This window comes from Rissa tridactyla, chromosome 3, assembly GCF_028500815.1.
Source record: "Rissa tridactyla isolate bRisTri1 chromosome 3, bRisTri1.patW.cur.20221130, whole genome shotgun sequence".
NCBI lineage: Eukaryota > Metazoa > Chordata > Aves > Charadriiformes > Laridae > Rissa > Rissa tridactyla.
Window position 1 is genome coordinate 62601767 of NC_071468.1, and position 27113 is coordinate 62628879.

Consider the following 27113-nt stretch of genomic DNA (forward strand, 5'->3'; position numbering starts at 1 on the left):
CAAGCAGGTGAAATGTTTTTATCTTTACTGTGTAGGTGGCATGCGTGTTGCTTCATTTATTGTTTTACCATTGAAGTAATCCCTGCTTAAATACTGTTGTACTTTTGCATGAATAATGTTTACAGGTAATGGGCTTGATTTGCTGTGTAGAAGAAACTGGGGGTGGGGGGAGTGTGATATTCTGGAAGGACTCTCCCAGAGAGGTTTTCTGAGTTCTGGGAAGTGTGTTTCACCACATTTGATAGAAATGTGATTTGTTCCACGTCACCTGGAATTTCTAAAAGTTCTCAAGTCTTAGTTTTTTTGGTTCACAAACCTTTCCAAGTTCAAGGACCTCTTACTTGAAACCTGCAAAAGTTCTAGAAGGTATGTGCTTGAAACAGTGCCCTTTGTCAACATATTGCTTCCTATGCACGCCTGATCTGCACCAACTCCTGATATTTTTGGTGCTGCTGTTAATTCTTTGCAGTACGATGACGGAGCATGCAATTTCATAATTTACAGCTACTGCACTGAGGTTTATTTTCTTTGTATCAATAGCTTCCAGTAATTCTAGAGCTTCACAGAGTTGTTTGCCTTAATCCGGTTAATTGCAGTAGTGTGACCTCAAGATCTTCATATCTAGGGAGATGAAAACAGTCATGGAACATTTTGTCTTGAAGATGGCTCTGCATTCCTTGAAGAGTTTAAGGAAATTCCTTATCCTCTCTGTTTCTAAGAAGATAAAAGCCCTAAACATAAATCTCAGAGAAGCAATCCCTTGATTATTTTTTTTATTGTTATTCCATCCCCCCTCCCCCATCAGTATAGCTTATTACCTGTTGAATGTTTAAATCCTCCTTCAAGAAGATTATAGGTAGGTTGTTTTGAGTATGTTCAAGCATGCTGTCACTCAGCAGAGGGGTCTTTGATTAGGTGTTTACATTTAATGGTTTTACTCAACCTTCAGTTGTGTTTCAGATTGCATTATATTCTGTGTTTGAAACAGAGGACTCCTTTAGCTATCTATGGATGGCTTTGACAGCAACTTGTTCAGCAGCATAAGGGCATTCTTTTTTGTTAAGGGTTTGGGGTTTTTTTATCCTTAGCTTTTCCTTTTCTTGATACTTAGATTTGGCATATTTTCTACGTTTCTATCTATTTACTTTGAATCCATGCTTGTCTTTCCTTTCTAATACTTACCTGCCATGGTAGCCTAATTATTAATTCAGTTTTTAACCGAAGTATTTTTTCAATCTGGCAGTACTAACTAGCTCCAAACAAGATAATTTCTAGTCCAGCACTGTCTTTGAAATTGCCCAAAGCCATTACTGCCTAATGATTCCATAGGCTCCAAATGCCTGCGTCAGTGCTTCCTTTCGTAAGAAGCTTTTCCAGAGTCTGCTCAGTTACTTATCTGTCAATGCTAGGCCACTGGATCCACAAGCTTTTTCTGTGTTGGGTGTAGTCAAGTGTATGGATGTTCATCAATCTTCTAGGGTACAGCGCTTTAAAAAAAGAAATCACTCTTGCTGTCACACTGGTTTTGATTGCTAGCTGTCTCTTGAATCTCCACTACTTTAGTTCTGTCAGTTATTTGAACGTAGTGTAATTATTTTTGGCATTAGATTGGGTACAGGCAATTTATTTTAGATGTTGATGCCTCAAAATTTTTATTGCTTGAGTTGTCAGCTGTCAATTTACACGGTCACTTCTTTCCTCATGGAACTTTTTGTAGTCCAACCAGCTTATTGAAACTAAAGTATTCAACTGTATTGAGTAATTTTCTTTTAGTTAATGAACTTCAGAAAGTGCCCTGTTATCCCCTGACTTCTGTCCAGACATCATGCTGCAGAAATACTATAATGGGAAAATACAATTAACCCAGGTGCTGTAGGACAATGTGGGAAGTGTAATACAGACATAGCCAAATGATTTAATGCAGCTAGTTTCTGTCCAGCAGGATTTGAGCTGCATGCACAGCCCTAGAGCTGCTGATCCTCTTGGAAGTTCTTTGGGACTAAGTGTGTGTCAACTTCCGACACCTTCCTGTGACAGGTTTTACAACAGCTTATTTTCCTGAGGCCTTAGAATCCTGGTGCATGGTAAGGAAATACCCAAGCACCTTTTTGTTGAGCCATATCTAGCTCAAGTGTTGTTAATAAACCCATCCATTTGATTGTACAGAGTTACCAAAGTCTGTTTCCTGTTTCAGCAGTGCTGAAGCATACAGACTAACTCCTCGTTGATAATGTTGTTCAGTTGTCGCTATGTGAAAATGTAGTTGACTTCTTCAGTTGGAACTTGCCTGCAAGCAGGCCTCCTCTGCCCTTCAGAACTGTGTCCTCTGAAAGCCGGGAAATCTTTCAGGACAGCCTTCTCGAAGTCCAGTATCAATCCATTCCAGTAGTTAGGAAAATGAGCAGATGTGGCAAGAGACCACATTTGCCAAATGGGGAACTTAAGACTGAGCCCTGGTAGGAAGGGTGAGGAGAGAAATTAGTGTTGGTGGATGTAGATGAGACTGAGATTCTCAGTGCCTTCTCTGCATTGATCTTCACAGACAAGGTCTCATGGGTCTTTGTGCCTGGAGATGGGATTGAAGGAGGAGAGAAACTACTAGTACTGCAAGAAGATTGATGGATCTCTTGAGAAATACCAAGTTCATGGGATTAGATGGGATGCTTCTGAGGGTGCTGAGAGAGCTAGTTAATGTCATTGCAAGCCAGCTTTCTCTTTGAACAGTTGTGGAGGTCAGGGGTGGGCCTCAGTGACTGGAGAAAGACATGTTGCAGCCGTCTTCAGGAGGGGCAGGAAGGTTGATTTGGGGAACTGCAGGCTGGTCAGCTGCGCTTTGGTCCCTGAGAAATTGTGAAACAAGTCTGCTTGGAAGCCATTTCTAGGTATGTGAAGTGAAAACAGTAATTAGGATTAGCAAGCATGGATTTACTAAGGGTACCAGATTGTCTGATGTGATGGAAAGACTAGAACTGTGGTTGAGGCGAGAAAAGCAGTATGTCGTCTACCTTTACTTCAACAAGGCTTTCACAAGGTGTCCAGGAGCATCCTTGTGTCTCATTTGGAATGTTACAGTCTAGATGAGACTGCTAGGTAGATAAAAAGACAGTCTGGATCATTTTGCTCAGAGGGTCTGATGTGGGACATGGATGCTTGGTATCTTATCAGTGACCTGGCACAAGCAGGAATGCACCCTCGGCAAGTTTGCAGGTCTTTGAATTTTGTCTGAGAATTATTTAAATGTCTTCATCTTGTGTTTCTGGATTACATCTGACAATATAATACTAAAATTTTTGAATACTATTCCTTTCTGTTGCAGTTACTGAAGACAGACAATATAGCTGCCTAATGGAGTAGCTAATAGTGACATAAGATGTTTATCGTGTGCTTTCTTGGTGGGTTTGTGGGTTTTGGTTTTGTCTTTTTTTTTAAATGAACGTGGCCCCAGTTACTCTCTGTTACTCTACCTGACATGGACTGTGTAGAACCTCTGAACTGTAGGTGAAAGAAAAGGTGGATAATTGTAAAAATATTAAGTTTTAGACTTTGTACTTTTGCTGGACTCTGACTCATGTCACATCATATTTGGAGATTGCACATGAAGTTGTTACTGAAAGATTGTATATATGAAGTAGTTACAAACACTTAATGCAAGGCATGCTGCTCTTCAGTGTATGAAATCACCTCTGTAGAGCAGTTCGTGTTTTAAATTTCTTTGTACAAGTAACTATGTGTTTTGTTTCAGATTATGGAGCTCTGTGGTGCAACAAGACTTGGCTATTTTGGAAGAAGTCAATTTTACATTGCTTTGAAACTTGTTGCTGTGGCCCAGTCTGGTCTCCCTCTAAGAGTGGAAAGCTTAAATACAGGTAAATCACAGAATCGGGGGAATTGAGTCGCTAAGTGGAATTATTGTACTTGGCTCACAGATTCTTGTTGGGTAACCTTGTAAATTAGGGTGGTATGTCTTTTTATACATGTTGCAAACTTAAAAAAAAAGTGGGCAAGTGGGGGGACTATGAGGGAGTGTATTCTTACTGTACAATAAATACGAGGTGAAATTCCTTACTTTTACTGAATAAGTATTGTGTTCATCACAGGGTAAATGAACAACTACTACTGACTATTGTGTAGGTCCAAGTTCATTCTATAAGTTACTAATGTGAGAACTTGTGTGCTATATCTGCTGAAAAAGGTACTAGTAGGACTAATGTGAATTGGAAGGGAAAGAAGAATGCAACATTTGCAGGCTTTTATAGGTGCTAGTTTATGAAGTCTCAATTGCAACAAATGAAAGGTCGTATTTTCTAAAGCCGTGTTCCTTTGCATTTGGCTTGATGGTTTTCTCCCTTCTTAGTGCAAATATGCAGATTAGTGGTTTAAGATTTTTTTTCTAGTGAAAAACCTGACCTGTAAAAGATCTTTGAAGTCTGTTATCAGCCAAAATACCTGTTATCCTACTTTTCAAAGGTCAACTGTGGTGTGGGTAGTGAAAAAGGAACAGGAGAAAGATTCACTCTTGGGAGATGGTTGAGAACAGCAGAAGGAGCTTTGTTATGTGGCTCTGCTGTAGCCTTTCGAGTGACATAAGTGGATCCATGTCAGTGTTCCTCTGCAAGATTAAAAGAGATTTAGCAAGATGAAATAGTGAGTTTTAAGCCACTGTAGCCCTTTGCAGCATAATACACAACTCACAACTTATAAATATCTTTGGAGCTCAGCTTTGCCTTAAAGTGACTTCCCTAGTAGATTTTATGTCTTTAGAATACAAATTATGATATAATTTTTATATGCTAGGAGTTAAAAGGCAGTTTTGGAATTTTTTGTGTCTAAAGGATATAGATTAAACAAAGTAGTTAAGGAGACTGTTAAAACCAATCTGATAGGACTCAAGTATTTGAAAAAGATATATAAAAAAAGTAATTGTAATGTATACTTTTATAATGATGTTTATTCTAGGCTCATACAAACAGCATAAACTACTGTCATGTTTTTTTGTAGCTTTTTGGAAAAGTGCATTGTTTCAGTCAACGTTTCAAGTTCCTTTCTGCTCATAAGCCACCCTATGTTTATAGTCTCTCTTCCTAGTTTTCCTGATGAGTGTTCCCAAATCTAAAGCCTTCAGCAAGCTGTAGCAGATTGCCCTTGAATCAGAAAGTTGGAAAAGGGAACTTCAACTCTTAATATCTGATAAAACTAGGACTTGATATAACAATTGTAGGATTTCTCATCAAATGCCTGTTGAAGAAGGCAAAGACTAAAATGTATGTAGCTTTTTCAAGAGTTTTTTATATGCTTGATTTTATTTTAATGCCAGATACGTTAACTGGAAGGAACTTTTCTATTTGAAAAAAAGAAGGAAGAAATTTGAAGGAAGGAATTGAAGTTACAGAATTGGTTTCAAAATATAAAATATATTGCTATAAAATTAGCAGCCGTTGGAACTTTCATAATGGACAATCTTTCCTTGATTCATGGCAATGCTAGAAATACTTGTAATGGTTTCTGGACTTCTAGGAATAATATTCTGTAACTGCTTCCAAACCTACTAAATAGAACAAGTACAATTGACAGAACATTTATTTTTACTCTAACTGTTTTTAGCTTTGGTTGTCTGTTGCCTTGGTTGCAGTGGTTCCAGTCCTGTCTATGAAGTTCCTGCTCCTAGGGTGATTCAAGTGTTGTTGTAGCAGCTACTAAACAGCTAAAATACAGCAGGCTGAAGACGCATAAAATGGTTGTGAGCTTCCTTTGAAAACTGGGGTTCAGCAACCTGGCCAGCTGGGTTCTGCCCACAGTTCATCTCCAAGAGGTCTTGAAGAGGAACTGTTAGAGCCATCCTAAACTAAACCGTATACTCTTTCTCTCTTCAAAGTAAAACATTTAGTTAAAACTTAAATTTTAGGACATCTACCTTTTAGCTCTGCATTCTATGGATGTTTTATTTAATGATTATCTTAATGTTATTCATTCTTTTATCTTGCTGTTTTCACTGCTGCTCTTGTTTCTTTTGCCCTTTGGTTCAGTGTGTGTCTTCAGTAGACAGGAAGCTTGCTTTATGTGAGCTGGTGAGTGGAGACTGCAGTCAAATTTTGAGTACTAAGTCCATCCAACACAAGTGTCATCTAGTTGATTCTTAGTTAAATAAGTGCTTTTTTTGATTACTCAGATGTGCAATGTAGTAAAAATACTGGCTTTTAATTATTATACTACAAGCCTCTAAATCTGTTATTCCTTTGTCCCAGAAAATTTTCCTTGTAGTAAGCTAAAAATTGAGGAATTCATGAACACTGTCTATTCCAAAGTAATGTTTACTTTCTAAGTACGGAATACAGTTTTGGATGGAAGAAAATGTTAACAAGGTTGTGGGCATAAAAAGTACAGAGAACTTTCTAATTTTTCAATATCAAGATTTAATTCCATTCATAACAGCTATTGCATTTATAATTGAGGGATTTCTGAATGGTAACAAAGGTTCTAGTGTTGAAATAGGACTTTCTGCTGCAAAGACACAGGAGTGGGGTAAAAATGGCAGATTTCAATTGGCCACGTAGAAACATAGTACAGCAAAACAAGTTGATTTATGCAGTCTTTTTTTTAAAGGTGGTAATAGAGTATTTTGTGTTCCTTCTGAACCCTCTGTATTGTTTTGTGAAATAGTGCTAGCTATCTCATGCCAAAGCCTCATGTTGGAACAACCGATTGCATAGACTTCCCCTGTGTCAGTTGGATGTTCTAGCGTCTGCGTTATCCCGTTTTGCAAGAATACAAATTCTCACTTGTACACAGTGACTTTTGTTACTTTTTGTTTGGCTGTAGGTCACTGTTTAGCTACATTAATAACTTTCCTAGGGCAACATATGGGCTACAAGGCTAATGTGAAATGGACACCTACGACTGAGGAAGGCATCAGGAATTGCTTTAACAGGGTTTCCATGTGATGGGTAACCACAAATTTAGCAAAGAGGCTGTGTTGCATGCTCCTTCCGTGTGATGAAAGCTGGTTGGCACTTTGAAATGTGCTTGTGACAGAAGCTTAAATCAAGAATTTATATTCTTACTGGAGCACTGTTCTTTAATACTGGATACATAAAGATATCTATGGATACATAAAGGTGTCTACAGTTGCTGAATGCTATCGATTCAAATGACGCTCTTCAAATACAAATCAGCTTAATGTTTAACTTTTATGTAGTAAACTGTATGCAATTTCACCTCATATTTTAATATAGTTAGTAGTACCACTGACTCATTTTCAATACCAAAAAGTAATCGAGGTAAGCAGTCAGCAAGAGAAATTAAATTTGATCCATGCTTGTAAATTTGTTTTGTGTTAAAAAAATAATTTCCAAGCAAGCTGTACAGCAAATCCACAATTCATTTGTATTCACAGGGGACCAGTAAGAAAGTTGTGGTTGGGATTCAGAAGAATGCTAGAAATCATCCAGTGAAAAATTGAGGATATACATATCTTCATTTTTATCTCAGACTACTCTGAGCCATGGTACATAAAGCTAAGGACCCCCTAGCATTTTGTAGAAACTTTGCTTTGTAGGTGTTTGTAACAAAGTGAGGTGACATCGGAATGCTCCCAGTTGTATCCCAGTAAAACAGCTAATTTAGCTTCTGTTGTAGAAAGGTATATACACCTTTTTACATGTGTTTAAGCAATAGTTGCAGTTTTTGCAGTAAGACTGGATCATCTGTTGTAAATATAAACATGACAGCTCACTAAAAGATGTTGAATATAGTGCAGTATTTTAGCATTTGTTTTGTTTATGAACAATTTTTTATGAAGACTCTCTAATTATATATATGTGCTAGAAATGGTAGATGAGACTCGAAAATCACGCTTCAGTAATTAAATGTTGGCAAAACCAAGGGAAAATGAGCTAAATCCAGTGTTGTGTGAAAAGGGGCAAAGCGGTTTTGGCAGAAAATAAACCCCCTTGCATTCTAACACTCCTCACCGAGGTGGGAGGCTAGGTGCGGCTAGGTTTAAATTCTGAGTGATGCCCAATCCAGCACTATCAGTCCAATCGCGTTTAATATTTATTAAACTATTATGATTTGGATACACTAATAGTGGACTGCACCTTCAGTCTAGTTGTGCTCCTGAACTAGCATGGCCACTCTCGAGTCTTTGGTCGCATTCAGTGAGAAACCGAAATGACTAGCTACTTAAACAGTGCAGTTTATTTAAACAACAGATATATAGGTTCTTAGGATTGCCGGTGATCAATACACTGTCTGCAAAGCACGTGCAAATGAAAGTGTTGTTACATATACAAAACGCACGACAAAGTTATAAAGATACAGCCTGGCTATAAATGTAGAAAAGAGAGTCTCTAGAGAAATTTCTAAGTTTTCCGAGGAAGCACTCGGTATAATCTAAGTCTTACCCAAAGGCGTCCCTATGGGGGGAAGAGAGGCTCAGCCCATCGACTGATCCCAGAAGTCAGTGATGTAATTCTTTGCGATGGTGTCTTCCCTGGGTATCTCCCCTCTCTTGGGCTATTTTTTTATACTATTTGATATCTTTAAGGTGGAGTTTGAGTGACTTTAGTCATACATACTTTTACCATGATTGGTGTAAATTTTCCTCGCTTCACAATTAAAGGTATAGTTCATGAGAAATTCAGGGTGCAGGCTCAAGGAGGAGTGGTCGCACCTTGGAGGCGGGTAGCCTTCGGGATGGAGGTGTGTTTTGGTATTATAATGACATTATAATGAGCAAAGTTCGCACAAAGGACAGCATTTCATGAAAATTTGACAAAATGTTGGCTCCGAGTAGCGTATAGGCTGCTTATCTGTTCTGTAGTACCATCTCGTTCCCATACCTGCTATACATCACAAGGGAAGGCCACGGAACAAGCGCCTTGCGTTCCATCCCTCGTGTAGCTTCGTCTTGTACAGGGGATTGCAGATGTTGCATTCTTTGCATACCAGCTGCGGCTCTATTCTACCTCAGAAGCCTCTTGATTTTATGACTTTCCTTAATGTGTGAACAATGCTATACTTTTGTATTGTTTGGCCAATTTAGTAATTATTCCACATCCAGATTATCTGATTGCTACTGCATTTAAGGCAGAGTTCTAGTGCAAAACTGTTATGGAGCTATGTGAAGTCCTCTGTATACCACAACCAGAACTTGGGTAACAGAATCGCAAAGGTATAATGCAAAAGGGTATTTGCTTTTTTTCCAACTGGCAAATATTGGCTTGATTATAGTAGCAAGCAGTCTCAATGTTTTAGTAATTGAGGCAACTACAAAATAGAACCGCATTATTATTTTTAAGCATCATACTTCTGTATGGTAAATGGCCTGCTCTACTTTTTTTTAACAGTAAAGGACCTTCCTCTTCCCAGATTTGTTGTGTCAAAGAATGAACAAGAATCAAGACACACAGCCTTGTATTCTTCAGATGCTGATAACCCGGCTTCATATTCAGGTGTGATTCCTCCTCCACCTGGTAGGATACAAGTCAAAAAAGGCTCTGTGAGCCATGATGCAGTTCAGCAACGTACATCAACTGACCAACAGGTAAATTAACTTAAAAGGTTACATGGGACTCCTAGCCACTACTTGGCTGGATAGATGTCAATTTGATAGGCCTTCTAAGCTTTGTTACTTTCAATATAGTTTATTTAAAAAAAAGAAATCATACTGGTGTATATTATACATAAAGGACACGTATTCTTCTGAAATATTTGCACATAGGAGACATTTTTTTTAATGAAGTCTTACAACGTGTGTTTAAAATATTGGTGGTAATGGACAAAGAATTGAGACAGAAAAGAGAATCAATGTGTAAGATATGGTAGCAAATATCAAGTTGAATTCATTGTGATGTTAATACCTCGTTTATTAGGTAGTTCACATAGGCTTCCTGGTCATTGGAACAGTGATACTGAATACCATGGTAGACTTGATTTCTAGTGCCTCAACGTGCTCCAATACCTTTAAATCCCAAATACTTTATTTAAATTTTTTTTTTAAATCTCACGGTTACTTTTCTTTGCCCTACTTTTTATTGTTTGGCTATTTAATTGTTAACTAGAGACAATGAGAACCAGAAAAAAGACAGATGTTTTCACATTGCTTTTTATTGTGCTCTAATAATGAGAAAACTGATTTCCTTTTGCTCACTGGTTCTTTCATCTTCAGCTGTAGGATATCTGAATAAATGAAGACTGTAAAGGCTTACAACTCTGTGCTTCCTTATAATTCCTTTTTTTTCTTTATAGCCTTTACACTCTCTTTCCATGGGGAAATCTTTTCTGATTGTCTTTTCTACAAGCAAGAACACTGAGTGCAAATATTAAATTTTGCTGGGTGTATGTTTGACTGTGCATAACTGCTGAATGACCTGTTTTATTCCCCATGGTATGGTCTTTTCTGGGCTTGTTTTGTAAAGAATCATGGAACTCACAAACATCCCTTTATCTGGGAATCAAGGAATCACTTGTAAACATTTATTAATCTCTGTGGAAATAGCCCAGACTGATCCAATATAAAGAAAAAGAAAATTAGCAGAGGCCATCCATAGTCGATGTTTAGCTGCCACTTCCTTTCTCCCAAACTGGAGATGGGGACTGTAATGAAATGAGGGCTGGCAGTAGATCTGAAGATAGCTTGTCATTGTCTAGTTTTGGATAGGTGTGTTTGAGAGAGCTCCTAAGTGCTTCATGAAGAAATCAACAATCGCAGATCTCCTTGATCTCATGTTTTAGTTTGCTTGAAATAATTTTTTTGTATGCTTCCAACATGGTGTGGATTTCTAGTGAACAGGTGTAATTCAATACAGGAACCTGTACTGGTGTAACTTCAAAATAACTATTCAAAATATCTATTGCTTGAGGTCTTCCAAGTTGAAGTCACATATTCACAGATATGTGTACAGAGGTGTACGAGCATCTAAATTTCATTTCTCCATCTTGGCTGATAGAAGCAGCTTGGTATCTCTGCTTCACACAACTCTGTATGGGATCATCAGAATGAAGAAGCTGTGTGTGTAAGTCCTTTGAGAGGTCTGGCCCACAAAACAGACTTGGAGCAAATGTAACAGACAGCACAGCATTGAGTCCAGCAGTTTTAAGCTGTATTCATGGTCTAGAACATCAGGGAAGTATTGTGTGATTTTGTACCATGTTGTAAAACTGCATTTTCTGTGTCTGATTCTACGTTTCTGACTGTACAATGAAGCCATTCAAGCAGCCTTCTTGTCCCAGTGAAATATTTATTGATTTGGACACCATGTTAGAAACAAACTGAGAATTTGAATCCGCTTAGGCTGAGAAAGGGGTTTGAGCCCAGCTTTCTCACTTAACCCCAAAAATATTCTACTTTGGTTATTTTCCAAAAGATGGATACAGCTTTTAGCCATGTTTTTGTAGAAAGTGATGATCAGTTGTCTTTACGTGCAGATACCGCTCAGATTTATAATATCTAGAAAGAGGTTCAGACTGAATCCTCATTATATGCCACCTCTTTCAGTGATGAGGATGAGAAGAGCTGAAGTCTGAGAAGTAAACTACAGCGTGTCATTTTCCTAGGGATCACTCTTCTGGAGGAATTAAAGTGTCAAAGTTAAGCATGGATATTTCACTCTTACAGCTTGTCATGTAGGTGTTAGATACTCCATTAGTGAGTTTGGGTTTGGGGATTATTTTTTTTGGTGTTTTTTTTCGTAAAGCTGTTTACTGACTTTGATAATACACTTGGCACTTAAAAATACATTGATTTCTTAAAATACTGTAGCTTAAATATTATTTCTATGAAATCATAAGATATCTTAATCTTCATTTTTAAAAACTGGGTTCATTCATATGCAGTTTTCCATATTGGTGAGGTTTGTCTTGCATAGGTTAATGTCTTATTACAAATGTAACAGAATTTAACTTAGAATATTGTCTACTGAAATTGTCCTAGCTAAAACTATTTCTTTATCAATGCATTATTTTGGCAGCTCCCTTCAATGAGCTTCACTCGGAGGCAGGGCAATTGGGTTGTATTTCCAAAAAGTAGCTATAAATGAGGTCATCTTATTTATTAAGTAAGTGTGAGCTAAGTTCAGTAACATCCTTATTCTATGTCTAGCCAATTTTGTGGTGGCATTTTTAGTTTATAATGGCTAAGTATTATGTAAATATAGCACTGGCCAGAAGTTTATATCTTTTTAGTATTGTTAGTGTTAATAGGAGCTGACTGAAGTTGCACCCAGCTGTCATGGAAGCTGCAGAACTGATTCTAGGAGTCAAGCCAAGCAATGAAAGATGCCTCTACTCACTAGGCGGCATGTTGACTGCACATCCTAGTGGAGATAAAACATTGGGGGAGAATAATTTTTTCTACTGGCATAATTTCTTCTTCCTAAATAATAGAGGCTAGGTAGACTTGAAAACTTCTGCTGACAATGTGACATCTATATGAGCACTTTTATTATCATACATATGTTAAGCACGGTGTATATATATATATATATGTATGCCTTGGTAGTAGCAGCCATGCTACTAAAAATGTTAATGGACACCAGTCTTGAGAATCTAGATTCTGTTGAGTTCTTGGGCTTTTGTAAAAAGAAATCCTCCTAGTAGAATTAGGAGCTGTCATTGTAGATGGAAGCCTTTTTGGCTTTTTTTTTTTTTAAAGGAGTAAGACAAATGTACTGAAAGCAGTTTCTTAGAGGAAGCTGCAATATTGGGATTGGGAAGTATTTTCTTTCTTCTGAAAGTGACTAAATGTTCTCAATATGAGTCTGTTAGATATTGTCTTTGGATGTTTTGTGTTTTGTTGTTAAATCCAAAAAGCAAATACTTCTTCCAGTGTCTTTAAGTGTTGATCAGGTACTGCTTTAGGATACTTTCACCTGGTTTGCCACCTTTTCCAGGAAAGGGGGGTAGCTAGTTTCAGTAAATCTTGGTGCTCTAACAGCTGCCTTTGATCCAATTTGAATTTGTTCTTATTGAAAATATTTTACTAGATTTGTGTTTAGTGTTCCAAGTAAGATCTCGCCAGTATTAATACTATTTTGTAGGGTTCTTCCCCACTTCTGCTTGGTATATCTCAAATCATAGACTTTAGCAGCTGTGAATAAAGTGAATCTGTCATATTTGAAATATTGTAGTGGTCCAATAGTTGACATGTGCATCCAGTCTTCTGTTTTCAGCTGATTGATTCTCATTATGCACTTTGGTATTAATTTCCACTGTGCAAGTCATTGTATTTTGTATTTTTAAACTTGATAGTTTACCATAACCTATGTCCTAAAAGGAATCCATCTGTCTGATGCCTCCTTACATGTGTTGTCAGAATTCATCAGCATGCGATTTGGTGTGCATAAACAGTTACCTAAAGTATCAAATTAGGTCATTCCCCAAATCAGTCATTCAGGAGCATTATTAGAAACTTCCCTTCAATCCCATTGTTCCCATTCTAATACAATTCAGCTTTGTTCCTTCTGTAGCCTTAGGTTCTTGTATTAATCTTCACATTGTTGGAATTATCTTGTGTGGCACCCCACTGAAGTATGCTGAGGTTCAGGTTAAGTGTAGTGCAGTTCCTTTGTCTAGAAAACTCACAAAAATAACATCAGCCAACTGAAGTAAAATTTCTCATGCTGTGATTGATCCCTTTTCCATTTGTCTCTGTGTTTTTAATTGTTTTTTTCAAAACCTAGTCTAAAACTTTTCAAACTATTGAGGTCAGACTAACAAGTTTGTAACTGGCTGAACAGCACCCCCCTTCTCTAAAAATGTGTAATGCTGCATGTGGAGAAGTTCACATTGAACCTTGGGCTGTTTTGTTCTTCAGTGTGAATGCTAGTTGATTACAAAAATGCAGGTTCTGCAATGCAGTTACCATCTCTAGCATAATCTTTCTTCATGATGGATGTGTTCCCTGACTCTTATGCAGGCTGTGTGGTATCAGGACTTGGATCACAACACCCTTAGAGCTACCCTTCGGATACCATGTCTGGCTTCATTGTCTCTGGAATTCTCCTTTAGGAGGCTTTCTTCTGGCCTGAGGTGTGAGATCCAGGAAAAGGTTTATAATCTCATTTGATTCATGTATGCTTGCAACGCTCTTTTGAGGCTGAGATCTTTCCAAAGTTACTTTAGCACAGTATTGTGTTGCCTTATGCCAGTTTGACTTACCTTCACTAAGGTTCTTCTTTTGGAGACATATATTATATCACCTTTTTGAATCAACATACTATTTTCAGTAACTGCTTGTCAGTCCAAAAAAGTCCAAGTTCTGAGTCCTTCATAGTGTCTTGGTTTCTTAATTCCAGTTTGACAGAAATCATTATTTTTTTACAACTTCTTAAAAAATTTTTTTAATTAAGGTTTGCTTAATTTTCGCCTGTAGGCGACAACCTTATTTTTTGATTAGTTATTGAGAAGAATGTTCTCAGCAGTTTGATTTAACATGAAAATGATAAATAGTTATTAACTATTTACATCAACATGCTTTTATTTAGATCCGTTTTGTGGAATAACATAAAGAGGAAAAATAAATATCATAAGATAGTAAAACCCAGAACATTGTAATTTCTATGATTTTTATTGAGGTTTGTTTGGAGAGAAATTAAAAGCTAGTGTTTTATATGTTTAAATATAGTTGCATTGAAAGTGCTAGGACACTTTATCAAGGTAAGATTTTAATAGCAGCTGATCTAATAAGTAATACATCAACTATAGTATGTAGATGGTGAGTAAAATTGTCAAAATTCTTAAAGAGATTTCTGTTAAAATTGGTGAAATTCAAAATCGCTGAGTTATCAGTAACCCAAATTAGGGAAACTGTTGTAGTTGTTGCATGTTAGGATTTTGAAGAGCAATTAAGTTAGGTTCTGTACCCTAATGCTCTCAGAGAAATCTCATCCTGGATATTTCAGGCTTTCAAAATTACTTTCTTTTATTAGTAGATCGAACAGATGAAGGTGAACAACTACTTCCTCATCTGTGACATACTCTCATAAACTCTCAAAACACTCTCAGTTTATGAGAGTGTATGTTGCAGCTGAGGAGCACAGTGGTTCTAATGAACATACTGTCTCTGTTTAATAAAATGTGAAGCTCAATGCAAAGTTGAAGTGGCAACTCTGTACAGCAAACCGTGTTTTCTAAGCATGAGTATATGAAAATGACAGCTGCTTACCCACTGCAAAGGCAGGTACACAGTTGATGTTAAGCTATATATAAAGGGGTGAATGAACCTGTATGTAATTACAGTTTCAATAAATCCCTACTCATTGTGTCTTTTCATGACTGCTTTTGAATCTGAGTCAATGTTTCTAGTCGTGCATCCTCCCCAGTCTTCTCTGGCGTACATCTTCCTACTTTACACTTACATCGAGGTATCGGTGTTTTGGCTAAGCCATTTTATACACACACACACACATATTTCTGTGTGTATACAAAAATAGATAAATATATATGTATTTTAAAAAAATAGTTGAGTTTAGCTCTCCTAAGCTTCTAGTAAGCTAGATCAATGAATGCCATGAGTGGTGTGTGACAGTGACTCTGATTGCACAGGGGAAAGATGGTGCTAGAGTAACGCTATCTAAGTTTTGTGTAAGCTGCTTTGGGAATGTGTGCCTTGTAATAAGGTAAAGCTGAAGGTGTGGCTTGTCCCTCTTCCAGAAGCTTTGTGACATCAGAGATGGCGACGCACTTTTGCTGTTTAATAATTTTGGAGTCTGTAAGCTGAAGCTCCAGATCAATTGTGTGAAATCTGTTAATGTTCAGAATTCTGCTATAACATTGGCTGGAACATTGAGAACAAGTTAATTATTTATTATGCTTGTACTTTTGATGATTTTCAGGCTTACTGAATAGTGACAGTTGTAAGCTTCATTAGGGCAAGGCTACTTCATGAGGACTATGTGTCAAGAGTTTTAATGTTCACATGGAGTTACTAGAAGTAGTGAGTGGTTTCCTTTAGGTAGACAAACTATTGTATGTTTGTCTGCCGCAGGTTTTTTTTCTGTGTCTTTCTGGACCATCTGACTTACCAGAGTAAGAATCCTGGAGTAAATGAATAGTGTCTGTTACTAAGCATAGCTTTCCCTAGGTATACTTCTGGTATTTTGTCTAAAAATTCAAACATCCTTCAAATCTTGTTTGATAAAAAATGGCTTATGTAAAAACCAATGGAATAGGAAGCTTTTCATTGATTTCAGTGATGCATCATCATGGTTCTTAGCACCTGCTGCACTATGCTAAGCAGACTAACCATTCTACCTCAGTTCTGGCTTCCAGCCTGCAAATGGCACTCTGGATACCCTCACTCCTTCCCCTCTTGCCCCCATATACCTGTAAGGGTAAGAATATACTGTCATCTAAAATAAACTTCTTGTCATCTAAAATAAACTTCTTGTCATCTAAAATAAACTTCTTGTCATCTAAAATAAACTTCTTGTCAAGTAAGATGCTAAGAGGAGGAATCTTCAGGCAAATTTCCCAAAGGCACGTAACCGCAACAACAAAATCTTGAACTGGTGGGAGGTACTGTGGAAAAACAGTGATTCTGACTGTGCAATCAGCTGGTCCCTGAATTAAAAGTTGAAGTGAATTAGTACTGCTTCTAGCCATTTTGTAATATTCTTTGCCAATACACATGGGCATCATTTAAATGCTTTGAATGGAAAGTTCAAAATCTTGCAGCCTAGGAGCTTATTTAAAGAAATCTGACTCAATGATCAGAACTTTCAGAAAATACTTCAGTTGCAGAATCAACCAGGCTGGCCCTGTGTTCCAGGAAAAAGGAAAATGAGAGTGGGGGGAAAAAAGTGACAGTTGATATCAATGTGTTAGAAAGTAACCAATCATCATGGCCCTAAAACTTTTTTGTTAGGATGCGTATATGTACTTTCCTTGGAGAAAAGCTTGTTTATGGCACTTTCTCATTGAGTCTTAGACTTTTGCGGATGTAATATTGATTAAAAAGCATAATGACCTTTGAGTATTTGGTAAAGTAAACCAGTTCACTTTTGGGAATCATGTGAAAGTCTACATACGGTCTGGCTGTTTGTACTTGGTAGGATGTTAAGAGTTGTTAACACAGAGAAACAAAATTTTTTTGTCTATTGATGAAACGGATTTTGAGATTTTTAGCTTTGTTTTTACTTTTCAGGAAACTCGGGAGTTCAAGCTTTGCTTTCTTGTTGTACTTGTTTTCGCTAATACAATTTAGTTCAAAACTGGGAGAATCTAGCAAACAGAATTTGCAAAAGATCTAGATAGAGGGAGGAAATTACTTTCTACTATATAAATACTTTGTAAAATATAAGTTTTTCCTTTATATTTTTTTTTAAATGGAATAATCTGGTAATTTGAATGTCTTAGGTGGAAATGGCACATGTGATTCTCTGTTTTCCTACCTGTTCAGGGAGAATAGAGTACAATGAGCGATTAAAGAGAAGATTGAGCCTTACATCAGGGCAAGTTACCTTGTAATCTGTACAGCAGAGAAATAGATGGCATAATTCTTTGAAAAAATTACATCTATGTTTTTGCATATTAAAAAGAAAAAATGATGCGGCCTGTCTAGTGATTTTTTTTCAGTGTCTAATTCTGGTTTGTTTTTTAAATGAAAATAACTGATTGTGAATCACTTGGTGAAAATTAGGTATGATAATAAGTTGTACAGTAAGTAATCTTTTCTTTTGAGACCTGGGTTCAAATGCAACTTTTATCACAAGTGAAAGTAACTCTTATAATCTAGTTTCCTTTGTAGCCAAGTCATTTAACTTGGCATTGCTGTTTTCTTAAGAATGCCAAGTTAAAAGTATATTAGATGATGCTGTTTGAAGTGAATGTGTCCAGTGCAAGTCATATTGTATCTGAGTTCTCCTGTTCCCTCATTCTAATAAGTACTAAAATTTTCACTCTCTAAAATAAGAATTTAACTGCAGTGATGGTTGTTCCTAGAAATAATGGTTTTAGATAGGCTTTTATGTATTTAGTTATTTAGTAAAAAACTTAAAAGGTTCCTTTGTTTTATTAGGAGTCCACATCTCCAGTTGTTTCACCACAGCAATCCCCACCAACCTCTCCACATACATGGAGGAAGCACAACCGCCATCCCAGCGGAGGGAATAATGAACGACCTCTTGCTGGACCTGGGCCTTTTTGGGCTCCATTTAGTGAAGCACAACCAGGTATAAATGTCTTCTGTTATGCTTCAGCTGTAACCCAAAGTTATGGAATTCTTAAATAAGTATATTAAATGAGTTTAGGGCAGTTGATATTTTCCAGTCCTGGAAACTTTCTTGCAGATTCAAATGTTCATGTTGATGGCAGCACTGTGGAATCTGTGGTCTTGCACATGGTGAATCCATTTCTTAGTGTGTTATGGGAAACGCTTAGAGTTTGGAGGGAGGGAAAGAGAGTATGAAGGTTTCCCAGTGGAAAGTTTTCTAATACAAAACTGACATCCTATTGAAATTGTGCAGGAATACCCAAAATGTGGGTATATATGTGTCAGTATACCCAAAAATGTGGGAAGCTCAAAGGAAAGCAGCAGATAATGTATTGTTTGTTTGAATTATGTTTCTGGTAGAATAGATGAATTGTCAGAACAACTAATTCTCTTAAAAGTTTTTTTGCTTTCTTGAAAGTTTATGTAAGTGTAACTGAAGCTACTGTATCTCCAATCTGTCAAGGTAGAACCACTGGTTTCAGTACAGCTTTTCATCCTTTATTGTTCTTTGTTTAACATGAAGACCCTCCCTGTTGTTTTAGCACTGTGTTCAGATTTAAAAAGCTTTCCCCTTAATATCTCATTTCAAAAAGTTCTGTTTTCTGATATCTGATAGACTTAATAAATACGGGAACAGCAGAGCAATTCTAATTCAGGTTCTCTTTTTGATGATACTGATAAATAATACCTTGCATGTTGTAGGCTGTAGATTCAGATTGAACTGTTTGGTTTATTTCAGTTGTGATACTACAAAATTCATCTGTTACCTTTTCAATTTATTGTCACTCGGTAGTTATAAGCATCCATGGAGGACCAGTGATTCTGTTGTTAGAATTGGTTGGATAAGGAAATAAAACTTACTTTAGAAGTGAAGTGGGTTGTATGCAGAGGTTTATGTCAGTGTCCTGAACATTGTTTGCTAGTAAGTGCTAGTCAATTCAGAATAAAAAAATAAAGATTATTAGTCTACTTATTGCATATATGATCACTTCTAAGAGTTCAGTCCAGGCATTGTAATTTTGCAGCAGTCAAGTTATTGACCTTTTTCTTGCATAGTTTAGTTGATTTGCTTTTCTTGCAAGCTGAAATACAAGTTTGTCTGGTAGATGACTTCTAACTTGTGAAGGTTTTCTAACTTACGAAGTCAAGGACTCTGGGAAAGTATGCAAACTATTCCTACTCTTGAAGAGTTCAACATTGTCCTCTTAACGTGGTATTACAAGTTTATTTTAATATTTCAGTTTGGGGATGCTTTCCCTGTGCTGTCTAATGGATAAATTCTTTCAGTAGTTGTCTGAAAACATTTATGAACTAGCTCAATATTAATTGATTTTATATTCCACACTGAAACACGTTCATAGTGTGTTTAAAGTAATTTGGAGATACTGTTACAGAAGGATTGTCTGTTCTGCCAATGCTAATGATAGAGTGGATTTTTATAAATTAGTTTAACAAAAATTGTCATCCTGAATCACTGTGGGTGATTCTTTGGCACTGCAGGTGATTAATTATTCCTGTGAATTTCAACTGTTCTAGACAGGTGGTCATTCTTTTTCCCTCTCTTGAACCTACTTTTTAAGGATAGTATTTTGTAGAAAAATGTTCTGCTGGCACTTAGGTAGAATCAGATAGACTGTTGGTTACTTAAAAATCAGCTTTGCAAGCTCATCTTGATTTCAATGCAGGATGTTCTTGAGAAATTAGGTACCTTCAAGTACATGATATTTTCAGTAGGATTTAAGGCAGGACTATACCATTTCACTTGTGATCCAAGAAAAATAAGAACCCAGGTCTCTCTGCTTGTATTTCACATCATGCGAAACATTGTTTGAGGGTAATGGGATTGTCAACAGAAAGCATGGAACCTCAAGTGTGAAAATGTTTCTTGATGGGTCTAATAATAAGCAGCATGTTGCCTTAAACCAGAAGGACAAAAATCAAAACATAAATCTTTTGTTTGGAAAAAGATATGTTTAAACAGGAAGATTCTTACTTATGCGTAGGACGCTTCATTGCATCAGCATACTCCCACCATAAACAAAATTAAATAGTGCTTTCTGTATCAATTTGGGCTGTAGAATAATTATTATATAATGACTCCATTGTTGTTTTTTAAAAATCTTACACCTTGTCTTGTATCAGAAGTCTTAAGGATAACTTAACAGCTGTAGCTCTCAATTTCTTGAGGAAGAAAACCTGTTCTGATCTCAACAGAGCAAAAGAATTTGTATTTTACAATTTTTTTTGCCACTGTGTTCAGTAATTCAGTTAGGATAGTGTTAGTGATCATAAGTAGCTGGACTCTGAGGCACTGTCATGACTAGGTCAGTGTGTTTACACATATGAAATCTGAAGCTGAGGCTTGTTACCATCTTTCTTCAAGACTTTTTACAAAAAGGGACTCAAAGGGTGCATGTATTTTACTTTAATATCAAGAGTTCAAAGTTCAGTGACAGACATTGGTCACTTGTGGAGAATGATGTTTATGGTTCCTTCAGGTCTCATCTTTAAATGTCAGAGTCAATTCTATTAAAACCTGAGTCTCTCAAGGCTTCCAGATGTCTTTGATTTAACAGTTTAAGATAAAGCTGTTCAAAAATCATGTTATGCCTTAGTTCTGGCTTGCATATCTGGTCTAGATCAGTCTTCATAGAATAGTACAGTGGATGAGTGAACCCCTTGTAGGAAACAGAATTGTATATGAGATGAGAGCCTCCTATTCCTATAGTTACAAGAGAAAAAAACCCAAAACTCCCTGCTTTTACATTTTCAGCTCATTTTGCACCACAGCTTCAGCTGCTGGAAGGATGCTGGCTGTGACAAACTTGGGAGTAAGAACCCCTTCCTCACTTCAAATAATAGTTGAGTAGCATGTCAGAATAGGGGCTAGAAATTATGTTTTATGACCTTGTAATCTATTCAGAGTGGAAGCAAAGCAGAGCATTTATGTTGGCGGTATCCAAATAATGATTTCAAACTACTAAAAAAAAAACCTAGTCTTCTGTTCAGTCATAGGACCTCTGTTAGATTTCTTTGTCGTTACATCAAAGTTCTGTTTTGATGTCTGAATCTGTATAAGAACTTGCAGCCATAAGCCACACTTCTTTTTCTTCATTGGAAGAGATTTTGCTGCAGTTCATGAAGTCAAGAATCAGAAAACTCCATGGAGAGAAATGGAACATGTTTACTATACTAACAGTTCACTTGCATCTTTAGAGTCCTGAGATATTTACTGTGCTTGCAGGGAACAAAATAGTCCTTTGTCTCCTAGTTACTGCTTCAATAACTGCTGATAATTGGCCTTGTTACAGGTTAAAAACTATTCTTACCTGAATGTGATTATTAAGGGAGGGAAGAGCTCTACAGCATTTTGTCTTATTGCCAAAATTGTACTCGCTTTCTGGCTTTGTTTCATCACAAATTGGTGGTAAGGTGAACTCTTGCTAGTTTACAAAGTTAGTTGAAAATGTAGTTCTCTGAGTAAACCCACATTTGTATAGTTATTGAAAAATACAAGCTACTCAGACCATTTCTTACACTTAAATCTGTAGCTTAAAGTGAGGGGTTAACTTTTATCCCAAAGGAAATAATCATTTTCCACAAGTTATCAATGTGTTGGTAAGATATTCAAGCTAGAAGAGAAGGATACAGAGAAGCCACAGGAATTCAAGTTAGATCTTCATGCTAAACATAGCGCATTAGACTTCACCAGCTAGTTCAGATCTGATAATTGGTTTTAGGCCTACAACCATTCAGAGTGCTGATAACGGTGTTCTCACTAATAAAAATACACAGAGACCGTTGGAGGTAGTTTCTTCCTTGGGTTGCAAATCATAAAAGAAAAATACACTGATTGTTCTGAGTCTTCTCTGTGGCCCAGTTTTATTCCACCATCCCTTCTACGTCAGTGTTCCCAGTCTGGTTTTGTAGTTTGAGAAGGAAGTGAGGGGTGCCTATCTCTAATTCAAATGTCAATGAGATGTAGTTTTAATGATTCGAGAATTGAGTTACTGGCTGGTGGCAGTCCATGAGTATGTCTGTAGATCCAGTTACTAGTAAAGTAATCGTTCTCCAGTGTTCTTCAGCCTTCCTGTACTGTGTCTTAAAACATTGCATCACAGAGTGAGTAACAGGAACAGTAAATAAAGCGTATTCTTTGTGGGATGATTTGAACAGAAAGGAAGCAGTTCTTGTAGTACTTGTAAAGTACTCTGAAGGTATGACAGTTTGCTGCTGGCATCTCCATTGCTGTCAAAGTACTGTTTTGGAAGAGGTGATGTGCTAAGTGAGGTACAAGCTGAACTGTACTAAGATGAGTTGTTGGGAGAAGTAAAGGCAGAGTAAACATATGTAAGGCTAGTGGTAATTATGTCAGTGTCTAAGGGGCAGAGAAGGGGGGAGCCATTGTATCAAAAGTAAAATTTGAGCGTGGCATATCCATGGGAGAGAGGGGAAGAACTTGTCTGAATCTGTCTGTTAGCCCTGTGCTGAAGGAGACCAGGTGGAGGGAGGCTGAAGTTTTCTGCATGTTTCTTTCCAGTGTTTTAGAGTTAGGCCAGCTACTGAAGAATTGGCCCCAAGGCAAAAAGCATTGTCGAACACGTTGCCTTTATTATCAACAATTTTGGATAAAGTCACTAGAAGCTCCAGGCCACATCAGGGGCTTCCAGAAGTGGAGGACAAATTTGGGAACAAAAGGAGTAGTTAATAGTGGCTTTTTATACTACTAAAGCTAACTTTAAAAACAAAACAACAAAAAACCCAAACAAAACAAAAAAAAAAAATCCAAAACCCTTGGTGGTATTCTCATATTTTGATGAAATTGAGAAATAATGTAACCTCTCAATTTTGTATATTTGACTTATCTCCTTCTTCAAAAAAATCTTTCTCCCCCGGAAATCTCAATTTTTGTTTTATGTAATGCAAGATTAAATGTGTTGTGCATAACTATGGCTATTGTATGTAGGAGAAGAGCAAAGATAAAGCAGTTCTAAGCATTTCTTTTATTACCTTCTCCTAGGAAAAAGGTCATTTATGGAGTGAAAGACTAATTGCATACTGGCAGATATTAAATAGCAATTTTGTATACTAACAGTGCTACCGTTACTTTAGATGTTAGCCCTCAGTGTGCCTCGCTGATTCTCAGATTTCCTGCACTCTGTTTACTGCAGATTGTGTATTAGTAGTATCATCAGTCTCCAAGAAACTGAAATTGTTTATATTTGTCAGCTTCATAAATAGATTGCCTATATATAAATGGACTTCTCATAGCAATATTATTTAGTCAACATCTTGACAATAAATTCTTGGGGTCTATTGCTTCAATTTAGATCTTAGTGGCAGGATTAAAATTATGACATTAATGTCATCTTTCTTGTTTGTGGATTGTGTGAAGGGTTTACAGAAACTCACAAGAAGTTGATCTGCATTTTAAAAGAAAATCTGCTTCTATATATGAGGCAGAAATTCCTATCTAATTATGACTTTATTTGATGTATTTCAAGAGAAAGCATTTAGTTGTGCAAGAAGAGTAGATTAAAGTAATCAGTTTCACAGCTGCTGTTTGGATTTAAGGAGTTCAGCATTTCTTTTAGGTGTCAAAGAGTAGAATGGAGTCCTGGGATTCTTCTAGGCTTGTTCTAGATGGTTTACTTCCCTTCTGATCAGTTCCTTAAATTTTTAATTTGCAACTGCAATTTCAGAGAATTTTGAGGGTTTTGTACATAGAGCAGTAGGTGGACAAATCTTTCTATAGTTGCTTCATTGTTATTTTAATACTAAGACATTGAACATCGGCAGTACTTCAGAAGTAGATTATAACAAGGCAGTGAGTGAATCTCAATTACTGTGTTCCAGATAGAGTGCTGACATCTGCAATGTATTAACTATATGGATGCCTTTTACTGTTCTTGGCCTGTTTTTAAGCAACTGAGTTAAGTTAGTCTAGAAATAAATTAGAAAAAAAAATTATCTGTGCCAAAAAGCCTGATTCTTAAGAGGAATTTTCAAGGCTCTGTTTTTTGAATGGCAAACTAAAACCTAAAAAAGGAAAAAAGTTTAATAATAATGACAATAAAGTTGTGTGTTAATATTGTATGCCACTTTTAAATAGCTGATTATCCATACAAGGTGTCGCTCAGTGCAGTTAAGTGAAAATGGAGTATTAGTTAACTCATTCAAAACCCATTAAATGGGTAAAACCCAATTTACATTTTACACATGTTGCAATAATCTTGTTCCTCACTTCTGTCTTTTTAGTACATATTTAAGATGACCTAATGTAAAAATCTACAGGAGTGAGTTGTCAGGAGGTGGGCTTTGTCAGCTTGGTGCGATTTGGTTTCCATTTTCTTACCATTCTAAAAGTGTTTTATGTGCCTGACAGGAGCATGTGTTTCAGGATATTTATTTTTTTTTTTTACTGCTTTCCATACCATAGTTCTTACTCAGTTTTCGAGGTTGTTTTTTGAAAAGGAAATGTTTCTTCTACTTTCAGGCTCATCTACTTCTAGTGATCCCATATGGTCTGGCCATTCACCACCACCCCATCAAGAAAACTGGGTCAGTTTTGCAGATACCCCACCAACCAGTGCTCTTTTAGCCATGCATCCTGCTTCTGTCCAGGTGTGACACTTTATTGGTATTTGATTTGCTTCATTCAGATTAATGTTGCAGTTCTTTTTTTTTTATATATATATAATTTTCATTGCAGACGTTTACTCCATATCTGTGCAGTAGTCTGTTCAGTGCTCTTTACCCAACAGATACTTGTTTCATTGAGTTGACTTAATTTGGAATGATTAACTGAAAGCTACTAATTTAAAAAAATGTCAAAAATTATGGCTTTAAAACATTTGTGTTTAGCTTTTTTGCATTTGTGCCATTTTTTTTCCTGCTTACATATCTGCAGTCATGCCTATCCATATGTATCAGTGTGCAAAAAATATCCTGCCATTTTCCTGTAGATGCAATCTGATGATAGTTTCCTGCAGTCGTTAAACTACTTTGAGATTTAACTATGCTTTATTTTTTGAAGGCAAGAAGTTGAGAATTCATAGAAGCATTTTAGGTAGATAATACTGAGGAAAAATATTTCATTTCAGGACCAGACAACAGTACGAACTGTAGCATCAGCTACAACAACAAATGAAATTCGTAGGCAATCAAGTAGTTATGATGACCCCTGGAAAATAACTGATGAACAAAGGCAGTATTATGTTAATCAGTTTAAAACCATTCAACCTGATCTAAATGGATTTATACCAGGTAAGTTACTCTTTAAAAAATATAACTGTGGGTGCAGCAGTTTTGTTACAAAGACTTTGTTATGTACTTAGGTTTGTGTACCATTTTGAAGAAAGTTCTGCGTTTTACTGATAATGGTCTGGTAAACGCTAGTGTAATTCAAGAAAGGACTTGAAACCAATTTGCCCTTTTCCTTCTTTAAACTCCAGTAATTAGTGCCATTTTCCCAAAACCTTTGCTAAATAGCTCATTTTCTTTACCATAGCTCTAAGTCTTCTAATGATTTAACTTGCTCTAAGTATCAAAAATGGTTATTATAATTTTTCAGGATCTGCAGCTAAGGAATTTTTCACTAAGTCAAAACTACCTATTCTTGAACTTTCTCATATTTGGTAAGTGTTATGTGTCTTTATTTGGGGTAATTATTTAGAAAGATGACAGCTATTGGGCAGTCATCTAATAATCTACTTACTAGAAGGTGCTACTAGTACTCTAGTATGTTCAGTCCTACTCATATTTATGCCAATATTACTTAGCGGGCTTTAATGGGTGACGGCTGGCACTATTTGCAAGGCATTTTGAGCTTATGAAGAAATTTCAAACACTTCAGAGTAATTATTTGAGGTTTTTATTGTTAAAGATGCATTTACATTTAAATAGTTAATTCTTTATCTATATTTACTTATTCAAGTCTTAAGTTTAAATGAAATGTAGAGATGCAAATATTTTTAAATGCACTTACTGGGACTTGACAAATTTAGCTTTGACGTGCAAAGCTTGTTTTTCATTGTATTCTGGAATTTGTTCTGCATCATTGCATGCTGTCATTAAATGGCTTGCTTTGGCAGATTTAATCTTTCTTTCAGTGTAATGATTTCTAATTCAGGTATTTTCCCATTTAAAGTAAATTACATTGCCTCAACATTATCTTTTCTATAGTATACTTTGCCAAAAATCTGAGGCCAATAATATTGTGTAGTGTTGTCTCAAATGAGTTAAAAACCTGGAGAGATAAAAGTAGGTTAAAATGATCTTTAAGCTCGAAGAACTGTTATTAATGAAGGCTCATCCTTTTGAAGAGTAAAGCATGTAGTGCTAATATGAAGTGTTTAATAGGGTAAAATGAACTGTAAACTGCATTCTTTGATCTTCCAAGTAGCATAACAGAAGTATGACTTTTGGAAATAAAATAACCTTAAGAAACTGTATTTATGCTAAGTTTTCCTTTCTAGGGAACTGTCAGATTTTGATAAAGATGGTGCACTGACGTTGGATGAGTTCTGTGCTGCATTTCATCTGGTAGTTGCTAGGAAGAATGGGTATGATTTGCCAGAAAAGTTACCTGAAAGTTTAATGCCCAAACTGATTGATTTGGAAGATTCAACAGGTAAGACATGCTTCAACACAAATTTTGCTATTTTCAAATTATTGTATAGTTGTTGTAGTATATCAGCAGATATTTATAGGTTTGTATGAGCATAACGCATTAGTCACTATGAAGTAAAGCAATGTGCAATTTTTAGAAATCCTAGTACTTAGAGCTAATCTGAGCATGTACTTGTTTCTGTATAGGGAGAGCTATTTGGGAACACTACACATATTGACCATTACATTTGGAAATACTGCCTGTGTCCTTTGAAGGTTAAGGAAAAAAAGAATT

The 27113-nt window shown here is 36.5% G+C and overlaps 1 protein-coding gene across 14 annotated transcripts in view; it reads left to right on the top strand.

The window, feature by feature from the left end:
* Positions 1 to 27113, top strand: part of REPS1 (RALBP1 associated Eps domain containing 1) — a 65607-nt gene that overhangs the window by 12393 nt on the left and 26101 nt on the right. For 9 of the 14 annotated variants that reach the window (XM_054194216.1, XM_054194225.1, XM_054194218.1 and 6 more), the window contains exons 2-9: positions 3743 to 3866; positions 9345 to 9541; positions 13913 to 14044; positions 18014 to 18167; positions 24705 to 24832; positions 25312 to 25474; positions 25782 to 25845; positions 26686 to 26840. In XM_054194216.1, the coding sequence (XP_054050191.1) occupies positions 3743 to 3866; positions 9345 to 9541; positions 13913 to 14044; positions 18014 to 18167; positions 24705 to 24832; positions 25312 to 25474; positions 25782 to 25845; positions 26686 to 26840 (1117 nt within the window). The remainder of the gene's footprint in view (positions 1 to 3742; positions 3867 to 9344; positions 9542 to 13912; positions 14045 to 18013; positions 18168 to 24704; positions 24833 to 25311; positions 25475 to 25781; positions 25846 to 26685; positions 26841 to 27113) is intronic. The other 5 variants (XM_054194224.1, XM_054194227.1, XM_054194228.1 and 2 more) reach the window with 1 other exon arrangement.